Source organism: Mustelus asterias, chromosome 5 (genome assembly GCF_964213995.1).
Source record: "Mustelus asterias chromosome 5, sMusAst1.hap1.1, whole genome shotgun sequence".
Lineage (NCBI taxonomy): Eukaryota > Metazoa > Chordata > Chondrichthyes > Carcharhiniformes > Triakidae > Mustelus > Mustelus asterias.
In genome coordinates, this window is record NC_135805.1 from 85,262,664 (window position 1) to 85,274,921 (window position 12,258).

A 12,258-nucleotide genomic window follows, 5' to 3' on the forward strand; every position below is an offset into this window, starting at 1 on the left:
TCCAGTGAGAACAACCCCAGTTTACCCAATCTCTCCTCATAACTAAGCCCCTCCATACCAGGCAACATCCTGGTAAACCTCCTCTGTACTCTCTCCAAAGCCTCCACGTCCTTCTGGTAGTGTGGCGACCAGAACTGGACGCAGTATTCCAAATGCGGCCGAACCAATGTTCTATACATCTGCAACATCAGACCCCAACTTTTATACTCTATGCCCCGTCCTATAAAGGCAAGCATGCCATATGCCTTCTTCACCACCTTCTCCACCTGTGACGTCACCTTCAAGGATCTGTGGACTTGCACACCCAGGTCCCTCTGCGTATCTACACCCTTTATGGTTCTGCCATTTATCGTATAGCTCCTCCCTACATTATTTCTACCAAAATGCATCACTTCGCATTTATCAGGATTGAACTCCATCTGCCATTTCTTTGCCCAAATTTCCAGCCTATCTATATCCTTCTGTAGCTTCTGACAATGCTCCTCACTATCTGCAAGTCCTGCCAATTTTGTGTCATCCGCAAACTTACTGATCACCCCAGTTACACCTCCTTCCAGATCGTTTATATAAATCACAAACAGCAGAGGTCCCAATACAGAGCCCTGCGGAACACCACTAGTCACAGGCCTCCAGTTGGAAAAAGACCCTTCCACTACCACCCTCTGTCTTCTGTGACCAAGCCAGTTCTCCACCCATCTAGCCACCTCCCCCTTTATCCCATGAGATCCAACCTTTTTCACCAGCCTACCGTGAGGGACTTTGTCAAACGCTTTACTAAAGTCCATATAGACGACATCCACGGCCCTTCCCTCGTCAACCATTCTGGTCACTTCTTCAAAAAACTCCACCAGGTTAGTGAGGCATGACCTCCCTCTCACAAAACCATGCTGACTATCGTTAATGAGTTTATTCCTTTCTAAATGCGCATACATCCTATCTCTAAGAATCTTCTCCAACAACTTCCCCACCATGCTTGCAGATCAGTAGTATTAAAATTCTTCAGTCATTTGCTCTAGCCACTGAATACTTCAGCTGTAAAAAAGAAGGATGTGGCTAAATTACAAAATGTAACCATGGCAAATCATCTGTGGAATATTTCAGATAGTTGATGAGTAATAACTGGAGGTACTGCAGTGCAGGTACACAATGCAGTGATTTCAAATGCATTGTGTAACTGCTAAATCCTGTTTGTGTGTTTGAATGCATGACTCAAAAGATTGGAGGAAATTGAATATGTGACTCGAAGATTGGTGCCAGAGAAATGGGTTTTGATTCATAGGACACTGGCACCAATACTGAGCAAAGTGGGAGCTGTACCATTTGGGAAAGTCTTCACCTAAACCATGCTGGGACCACTGTTCTGGCAAGTCATATCATTTGGGCAGCAGAGAGGGTTTTTAAATAAGTGGGCGGGGAATCATGTGAGGGGGGATGTGGTAAATTAAACAGGAAAGGGCAAGATCGAGCATGGTAGCATATGGGTCATGATAACCAGAATGTGGCATGAAGGGATGGGGGTACAAATCTGAGTGCATCAGCAGATAGGCCAGTGATTGCAACAACATTCAAAAGACAGAGTTAAAGGTTTTCTATCTGAATATGAGCAGTTTTCATAACAAAATGGATGAACTATCGGCACAGACAGAAATATCTATGACTAGGTGGCCATTTCAGAGAAGTGGCTGCAAGATTACCAGGGTTGTGACCTAAAAACCATGTAGGAATGACAAAATGCTAAGAAAGACGGTGGGGCAGCTCTGTTAATTAAGGATAACAATTTCATAGTGAGAGATTATCTTAGTTCAGAAGATCAATATGTAGAATCAGTTTGGAGTAGGTTATAGGTCCCCTAACAGCAGCTGCACTATAGGACAGAGTTTACAAGAAGAAATGATTGGAGCTTGTCAGAAAGATACTGCAATAATCATTTTAATTTTATATAGATTGGGTGAAACAGATTGACAAAGGTAGCTTGGAAGATTAGTTTGTACTTATCCGGGACAATTTCTTAGAGCAATACGTTCTCGTACCAGCTAAGCTTGGTGATCTGTAATGAAACAGGTTTAGTTAATGACCACATAGTAAAGCAGCCTGTAGGTATAGTGATTATAAACTACACTGCTGCTTGGGTAATACAATATGTGGGTGAATAGTCTGGGCCTAAGACTAGTGCCTTACTCTTGTAATTGCCTTTAAGTTTATGAAGGCAGAAATGGCTAAAATGAACTTGGAAAATAGATATTAAGGTAAGACGGTGGAGCAAATATTTGAGAGATTTCATGACTCAGCAAAGGTGTATACTTTTAAGAAGGAGCGAGTTTGAGGATGATACGCCAACCATGGATAATTTGCAAACTGAAGGATGGTATCCAGTTGAAAAATAATGCTGCAAAGATTGGTGGTAAATCATAAGATTGGGCAGATTTTAGAAACCAGCAAAGAATGAGTAAATTATGTTAGTGAATGAGATAAGTTCCTGTATGAGAGTCATTTAGGCAGGCATATATAAAATAAAGTTAGCAAGAGTTTGTATAAGTATTTAAAAAGGAGAGGAGTAACTAAAGTGAGTGTGCCTTGGAGGGTAAGATGAAGGGAATAATGAATGGAAAACCAGGAAATGGCAGAAGTGTTGAACAGGTATTGTGTGTTAGTGTAGAAGACATAAAAAACAGCCTAAGAATATTTGAAAATCAAGAGATAAAAAGAAGGGATGTGGAGGAAGAAATTGCTAAGCAGATTATGGATATGTGTGGGGGTCACAGGGTAGTTGTCATGGGGGACTTTAACTTTCCAAATATTGATTGGAACTTTTGTGGGTCAAATAGTTCGAATGGGGCAGTTTTTGTGCAGTGTGTGCAGGAGGGTTTCCTGACACAATATGTGGATAGGCCGACAAGAGGTGAGGCCACATTGGATTTGGTACTGGGAAATGAACCAGGCCAAGTGTTAGATTTGGTTGTGGGAGAGCACTTTGGAGATAGTGACCACAATTCGGTGTCTTTTGTTATTGCAATGGAGAGGGATAGGGCCGTACGGCAGGGCAAGGTTTACAATTGGGGGAGAGGTAATTATGATGTGATTAGGCAAGAATTGGGGGGCATAAGATGGGAACAGAAACTGTCAGGGAAAGGCACTCATGAAAAGTGGAACTTTTTCAAGGTACAAATACTGGGTGTCCTTGATAGGTATGTCCCTGTCAGGCAGGGAGGAAATGGCCGAGTGAGGGAACCATGGTTCACGAAAGAGGTGGAATGTCTTGTGAAAAGGAAGAGGGAAGCTTATGTAGGGATGAGGAAACAAGGTTCAGATGGCTCGATTGAGGGTTACAAGTTAGCAAGGAATGAGCTGAAAAAGGGGCTTGGGAGAGCTAGGAGGGGACACGAGAAGTCCTTGGCAGGTCGGATCAAGGAAAACCCCAAGGCTTTTTACTCTTATGTGAGGAATAAAAGAATGACCAGGGTGAGGTTAGGGCTGGTCAAGGACAGTAGTGGGAACTTGTGTATGGAGTCAGTAGAGATAGGCGAGGTGATGAATGAATACTTTTCTTCAATGTTCACCAAGGAGAGGGGCCATGTTTTTGAGGAAGAGAAGGTGTTACAGGCTAATAGGCTGGAGGAAATAGATGTTCGGAGGGAGGATGTACTGGGCGTTTTGAATAAACTGAAGGTCGATAAGCCCCCAGGGCCTGATGAAATATATCCTAGGATTCTTTGGGAGGCAAGGGATGAGATTGCAGAGCCTTTGGCTTTGATCTTTGGGTCCTCACTGTCCACGAGGATGGTGCCAGAGGACTGGAGAGTGACGAATGTTGTTCCTCTGTTTAAGAAAGGGAATAGAAATGACCCTGGTAATTATAGACCGGTTAGTCTTACTTCGGTGGTTGGTAAATTGATGGAAAAGGTCCTTGGGGATGGGATTTACGACTATTTAGAAAGATGCGGATTAATCCGGGATAGTCAGCACGGATTCATGAAGGGCAAGTCGTGCCTCACAAATTTGAATGAATTTTTTGAGGAGGTAACTAAGTGTGTTGATGAAGGTAGGGCAGTTGATGTCATATGCATGGATTTTAGTAAGGTGTTTGATACGGTCCCCCATGGTCGGCTTATGATGAAAGTGAGGAGGTGTGGGATAGAGGGAAAGTTGGCCGATTGGATAGGTAACTGGCTGTCTGATCGAAGACAGAGGGTGGTGGTGGATGGAAAATTTTCGGACTGGAGGCAGGTTGCTAGCGGAGTGCCACAGGGATCAGTGCTTGGTCCTCTGCTCTTTGTGATTTTTATTAATGACTTAGAGGAGGGGGCTGAAGGGTGGATCAGTAACTTTTCTGATGACACCAAGATTGGTGGAGTAGTGGATGAGGTGGAGGGCTGTTGTAGGCTGCAAAGAGACATAGATAGGATGCAAAGCTGGGCTGAAAAATGGCAAATGGAGTTTAACCCTGATAAACGTGAGGTGATTCATTTTGGTAGGACTAATTTAAATGTGGATTACAGGGTCAAAGGTAGGGCTCTGAAGACTGTGGAGGAACAGAGAGATCTTGGGGTCCATATCCACATCTCTAAAGGTTGCCACTCGAGTGGATAGAGCTGTGAAGAAGGCCTATAGTGTGTTAGCTTTTATTAACAGGGGGTTGGAGTTTAAGAGCCGTGGGGTTATGTTGCAACTGTACAGGACCTTGGTGAGACCACATTTGGAATATTGTGTGCAGTTCTGGTCACCTCACTATAAGAAGGATGTGGAAGCGCTGGAAAGAGTGCAGAGCAGATTTACCAGGATGCTGCCTGGTTTGGAGGGTAGGTCTTATGAGGAAAGGTTGAGGGAGCTAGGGCTGTTCTCTCTGGAGCGGAGGAGGCTGAGGGGAGACTTAATAGAGGTTTATAAAATGATGAAGGGGATAGATAGAATGAACGTTCAAAGACTATTTCCTCGGGTGGATGGAGCTATTACAAGGGGGCATAACTATAGGGTTCGTGGTGGGAGATATAGGAAGGATATCAGAGGTAGGTTCTTTACGCAGAGAGTGGTTGGGGTGTGGAATGGACTGCCTGCAGTGATAGTGGAGTCAGACACTTTAGGAACATTTAAGCGGTTATTGGATAGGCACATGGAACACACCAGGATGATGGGGAGTGGGATAGCTTGATCTTGGTTTCAGATAAAGCTTTACACAACATCGTGGGCCGAAGGGCCTGTTCTGTGCTGTACTGTTCTATGTTCTAACTCAAATTAATCACAATCATTAGGGAAGAGGTACTAAGAGAACTTAATAGAGCTAGCAGCCAAAATTCCTTTGGACCTGTTGGCCTGCATCATAGGGTCTTAAAAGAAGTGGGCTGATGGGTTTGTTGGTGGTGATCTCCCAAAATTCCCTAGATTTTGGAAAAATCCCAGCGGATTTGAAAATTGCAACTCTAACACCACTGTTCAAGAAAGGAAGGAGGAAGCTTTAAGCCAGATAGCTAACATCTGTCATGGGGAAAGTGTTATAATCATATTAAGAAGATAATAGGACATTTAGAAAATTTTAATGCAATCGGGCAGATTCAACATGGTTTTGTGAAAGGGAAATAGTGTTTGATTAACTTATTAGAGTTCTCTGAGGATGTAATATGCAAGGAGGAGGAAAGGGAACCTGAAAGTGTGAGGAATTTGGATTTCCAAAAGGCATTCAATGAAATGCCATATTAACTATATAAATTAAGAGTTCATGGTGCGGGGGTAACATATTAGCACAGATAGAGAATTCGTTAGTTAACGAAGCAGAGAGTCGGGATGAATGTGTCATTTTTGGATTGGCTATTATTAGTAGACTGCCACAGGGTTCATTGCTGAGACCTGAACAACTTATGATCTACAAAAATGATTTGGATAGAGAGACTGAATGTATGGTAGCTAAATTTTCTGATGACACCAAGATAGGTAGGACAGTGAATTGTGAAGAGGGCATAGTCAACAAAGGTATTTATGCTTGATAAGTGGGCCTATGATGTGGGCAAATGTGAGCTCATCCACTTTGGCAGGAAGAATAGAAAAGCAGTATATTATTTAAATGGAGAGTGATTGCAGAACCCTGTGGTACACAGGGATCTGGATATCCTGGTACGCTAGTCACAAAATATTAGCATGCAGGTATAACAAGTGATTAGGAAGGCCAACAGAATGTTGCTGTTTATTGCAAGGGAAATCAAGTAGAAGATTAGGAGAGTATTGCTACAGCTATCTCGATGTGAGACCACATGCAAGATACTGTGGACACTTTTGGTCTCCCTATTTGATAAAAGGTAATTGCATTAGAAGCAGGACAGAGAAGGTTCACTCAACTAATTCCTGGGACAAAAGAGTTGGCATGTGAGGAAAGATTGAGCAGGTTGGACCTCAACCCATTGGAGTTTAGAAAAATGACAGGTGATCTTATTGACACAAGATCCTGAGGGGACTTGACTGAGTGGATGATGAGGATGGTTCCCTCGTGGATAAAAGCAAATTCCTGCAGATGCTGGAATCTGAAACCAAAAGAGAAAATGCTTTAAAATCTCAGCAGGTCTGACAGCATCTGTAAGGAGAGAAAAGAACTGACGTTTTGAGTCCAGATGACTCTTTATTAAAGCTAATCGGCATAGAAAAGTGGGAGATACTTATGCTGCAGAGTGAGGGAATGGAAGACTCATCATGGGATGAGTCTAGAACTAGGAATAGTTTAAAATTAGAATTTCCCATTCAAGGCTGAGATGAAGATTTTTTATTTCCTCGAGGTTCATTAGTCTGTGGAACTCTCTCCCCCAGAGAACAAGAGGCTGGATCATTGAATATATTCAAGGATGAGTTAGATTTTTGATCTCTCAGGAGTCTCGGGTTACAGGCATACATGTAGGTGGAGTTGAAGCCACCATCCGATCAGCCATGATCTTGCCATGACAACAGGCTTGAGGGACCACATGACGCCTCAGAGCCAGGGACCCAGGTTCGATTCCTGGCTTGGGTCACTGTCTGTGCGGAGTCTGCACGTTCTCCCGTGTCTGTGTGGGTTTCCTCTGGGTGCTCTGGTTTCCTCCCACAGTCTGAAAGACGTGCTTGGTTAGGTGCATTGACCGTGCTAAATTCTCTGTGCACCCGAACAGGTGCCGGAGTGTGGCAACTAGGGGATTTTCACAGCAGCTTCATTGCAGTGTTAATGTAAGCCTACTTGTGGCACTAATAAACTTTTAAACTTATTCCCACTCCTAATTCTTGTGATGCTTATCTTAATTGTGTAATTGATACATATCTTGATCTGCAATTTGGCACTGTCCCATATTAGAATCTATAGATGGTTAGTCATCATACTGGTACAGCTGTATTTTATATTGTAGGCTATTATATCTGGACAACCCTATACTAGAGCTTAATTGAGCTATGTACTTCGAAGCCCATGAGTTCATTAAGCGTCATTCCATCCAGATACAGTGCAATCTATATGCACTATAAACCTACATCCTCAAGTCATCTGGTCTTTTAGAAAAGGGAAATGTCTTTAGGGCAGAATTTATTGATTATTGTTTTGTTATTCGAAGGTATATTTCTCCGATGGAACCGTTCCTCAAAATACTTGGATGAGGCCTGGGATGAAATAATTCACATCATTGAGTATAATAAGGATCTACAGGCAAAAGTAAATGCACTTCGACGTCAACTAGCTGAGCTACAAACAGAAGACGGAGAACTGCAAAGCCCTTGAATGTACTTAGCAATTTTTAAATTCATTATATTTACTACATTTAGAAGTAACAATTTGTATATGATGTGTGCATGTCTTAATCCCTGAGTATACAGACACATCGAGTTCTCTGCAGTGGGCAACTTTAGTTAAATTCTAGCTATTTGTAATGTGGTGATAATACAAATGAGCTCTAAATGCTTTTCATGGCCCGATGATTATCGGTACAGTTTTGAAGTAAAATTGTCTGTGTAGATTGAGGAGCTGACCATCCAAGGGAATAGATGTCTTTTTACATTTTGCATTTATTTCTAAGATTCAGGACCCTGAATCACGTATTGCACATGTCATATGAAAACAAATTTTCATAAATTACTTTGCCTCTATATCTCTCACTTCACCTTTGCAGTACACTGTACTTTCACCTAAGGGATATTTCCATTTGCCATCCTTGAGCCCACTGTGAACAAATTGTTGGACCGACATGAGTTCTGTATTGTGGTCTGATTGTCACTGACAAATGTCAGTCCTGCTGTATAAAAGCAATGGGTGAGAGTAGGTAAATGTCAATTTATATGGTCAAATAGAAAGTTCATCTAATTTATTTTTGTTCGTTGAATGTCATAACACATTGAGATATAGTTTAAAAATTAAGATTCAGAAATTTCTGGAATGCTGTTGTGTACTTTGTGTTCAACTTTTTAAAGATGCATTGACATGTCGAGCAATTGGGTTAAAGATTTCACCAACATAGTGGATTGACAAATTTAAGGCAAATATGAGTACTTCATTGGGTCTGAATCTTTGGCTCATATACCTGGGAAATTAATAATTCTAGTTTATATTGCCTTAATTATTAATCTGTTTGATGCATCTGCACTTTGGCCCGCGCAGAAGCAGCTTTCCTTATAAATTGAGATTTGGCGCGAGTCAGTTGAAATTTTCTCCAATGGAAATATTCCACATGTCACAAGCCAAGGTCACTCCAAACATTGCAGACAGTTGTCTGTCTGTGGACAACAATACATCATAATTTAAAGCCTTAGAAACACTCATTGCAACAGTCAATTTGCTAAAATACTGAAGAGCTTGGAATGTGAAAGGTGAACCAAATTTCACATTCCTGTTGAAATGCATTTTGTGAATAGAAGTTTTTGCTCTGGAATGTGTAGATTGTAAATGATTTGCAATTGGTCTCAAGTGCATTTATAAGGAAATGAAGTGAAATGATCAGATCGTTTTCTTTTGTGGGAGGACTGAAGATGACCAAATTCGTCCTTCAGCTGGGAAGGAGATAACCTTACATTTTCTTAACGCACAGTAATAGCACTAAAAATGATATAAAAATTGTGCCTCTCTAGAATATTAAACATTTCCCATGAAATGAACAAAGGTATCTAAATGCATAGATCTGATTTGAGATTTCTGAGTTCTGATACCATTATCTGCACCTAATGGAAAAAAATGCCTCAACTATATCATCCTTTTATATTGCCTGAAATTTACACTGCTCTAGGAACCTATTTCCAAATTTCTTTCAATGTATTCAAAAAAATTGTAACTACTTTGTGTGGTGTATATTTTCAAGATTTAACAATTTAATTGAGCTGTACGGTTTTCTTTAATTTAAGTGATAGAGGTTTGAAATTTGAATTTAAAATATTATGAAGTTTTGACTGACAAAACGGAATTGTTTCCAGTCTTTATTTGGAGTTGCACTTTATATCCTTCCACCACATAAGATAACTTGATGTTGTTTGCTCCTCTTGTGTTTAAGGGCATTATTTCTTGTCTGGGTTAACATTTGAAGTGAGCTTGAAGTACTTAGTCACTGATACCATGGAGCAGTTGGCACAGGAAATTAATGTCAATCAATGTAGATGCTTAGTTATGCACGTGCTTGTACAGCTATTGTACTCTTAGATTTTTGTATAAAGTACATGATCTTACCAACTTTTAAAAATATATTTCAATTACACTACATTATTTTAAAAGGTCTTGAATGTAACTAATGAAATTTAAAGATGTCCATGATGGTTTTTAAGTTGTGTTGAGTAGAACACAGCCTTCCTGTTTCAGGACATTCTGCATCAGACGAGTGATTTGAGGACTAGTGAAGCATTCAAAGGTGGAAAATATATCTAGTTTAAGCAACCAATGGTTTTTGATAACCTCAATAAAAATTGAGGGGCATCTGCAGTTGAAAAGTGAGTGCCTTTCATGCTTTTTCTTTCCCCAAATCCCATCCTACCCCTCGAGGGTGAAAACACTGTAATTCCTGATGTTAGGGCAATAATTCCAAATGTCAGATTTTTGGGCCACAAGTACATTTAATACCAGATAGCCTCATCTTAACCTAAAGACTGGTGTGGTTGTTGCTGATGGAATTTTGTGATGGTTTAGATTAATGCTTTTAGTAAAATGGGGACACATTTGCCGTCTACTATCAAAGCAAGGGTACAATTTGTCTATGCCATTGACACTGTTGTTTTAAAGCTGGTGATCTGAATGTCAGCCAGTTACTTCACAAAAGTATGTGCTGGTGTTCTACCAATTTGTCCCTTTACCTTTTTGTCAATAGTGTTGAAGTTCACTTATCAATGTCAATGGGAAATCTGTAGAAGCATGTAATTTATTCCCAATATCTCATATCCATGAAGAAAAAAACCTGGTATTAAGTAAATTGCACTGTCATAATATCATGCTTTGTGGAACATTTTGTACTAAGCCTGGTCATGGCTTTCAATCATTCTGTATTATGGGACGTACATTGTCGTGCCTGTGTGCTAAAACACTGCTGGCTTCAATCTATCTGATTATGTGAACCAGATTTTTTTGTGTATATTTAAAAACAAATTAGATTTAAAATCTTCCTACACATTCAAGTGCATGTTTTCTTCTCTAATATGAAAATTGTAACCTTTAGGCGATTTAAGTTCAGGAATCATGAGAGGTGCTGTGTGCTGTATAAATTGTCCAGTGCATGCATTGGCTTGAAATTTTGTACTTTTACTGACAAATGTTTCCGTGTATGGACCCCATCTGCTATGCTCATTAGCTCTTTTGTGAAGCAAAATCATCATGCATTGTTTTAATTTGACATTTTTGAAATAAAATTTAAAATTATGCTCAGATTGCATGTGTTACTTTTAAAGGTTATGGAATCATCAAACGGTTACAGTACAGAAGGAAACTATTCAGCCAGTCTTATCCACCCAGCTCTTTGTAAGAGCAGCTCAGCTAGAATCACTTCTCCACCCTTCCTCCATATCTTTGCATACGTTTCCCTATGTTTTTGTCCAATTCCCTTTTAAAATTCCTGATTTATATCTGCCTCCACCACTAGCTCAGTTAATGCCTTCTGGAACCTAGCCACTTGCTGTGCTTTTCAAAAAAAAAATGTTCATACTGATGTTGGTTGTTTTGTCAATCACTATCAGTTGGTGTCCTTTGGTTCTTGATCATTCCACCAAAGGGAACAGTTTGTCCATCTAGTTTGTTTATACCCCATGACTTTGAACATTTGAATCCTTGTTTTAAATGGTTTTGCATCTTACTTTGCTCATACAGGACAGCTTATTTTAGTTGCATTCCTCACATATCCTTTCACAAATAAGTATGGATGAACCTGAGTTGCACCATCTAGTTTCATGGGGTTGTCCATCCTGTGGCCCTAGGATTGCGTGGCTCCTGAACCTGGCACTCCTATTGAGCCTCCAAAATCAAGGTAACTTTGTCCTGTTTATGCATATCTTGTGTTCTGGCCTGTCCTGTTTGACTGTTTAAAGAAAGCTGTTTTAACATGGTTTTCATATTATCGAATAAATTGTAAATCAGCTGAGTATTGTGGGTCATTTTTAGTAGCATATTATTTGGAAGAAATGCATCAACATGTTACTGTGAAATTAAATGTTGTAAGAAGTCTAACAACACCAGGTTAAAGTCCAACAGGTTTATTTGGTAGCAAAAGCCACTAGCTTTCGGAACAGGCTGTCCCTTCGTCAGGTGGGTGGAAGTTCTGATTACAAACAGGGCACAAAGACACAAACTCAATTTCCATGGATAATGATTGGAATGCGAGTCTTTACAGCTAATCAAGTCTTAAAGGTACAGACAATGTGAGTGGAGGGAACATTAAGCACAGGTTAAAGAGATGTGTATTGTCTCCAGACAGGACAGCTAGTGAGATTTTGCACATCCAATCAATACACATCCAATGTGCAAAATCTCTCTAGCTGTCCTGTCTGGAGACAATATGCATGTCTTTAACCTGTGCTTAATGCTCCCTCCACTCACATTGTCTGTACCTTTAAGACTTGATTAGCTGTAAAGACCCTCATTCCAATCATTATTCATGGAAATTGAGTTTGTGTCTTTGTGCCCTGTTTGTAATCAGAACTCCCACCCACCTGACGAAGGAACAGCCTGTTCCAAAGGTTAGTGGCTTTTGTTCCCAAATAAAGCTGTTGGACTTTAACCTGGTGTTGTGAGACTTCTTACTGTGTTTACCCCAGTCCAACGCCGGCACCTCCACATCAAAATTAAATGTTTGCAGGGTTATA

General features: G+C 40.5%; 1 protein-coding gene across 1 annotated transcript in view; it reads left to right on the forward strand.

Annotated features, from left to right (window-relative positions):
• mtmr9 (myotubularin related protein 9) overlaps positions 1–10,824 on the forward strand; it is a 95,653-nt gene extending 84,829 nt beyond the window's left edge. Inside the window, exon 10 of the mRNA XM_078212941.1 lies at positions 7,554–10,824. Within this exon, the coding sequence (XP_078069067.1) occupies positions 7,554–7,717 (164 nt within the window). The 3' untranslated portion in view covers positions 7,718–10,824. The remainder of the gene's footprint in view (positions 1–7,553) is intronic.
• Positions 10,825–12,258: the final 1,434 nt, after the last annotated feature.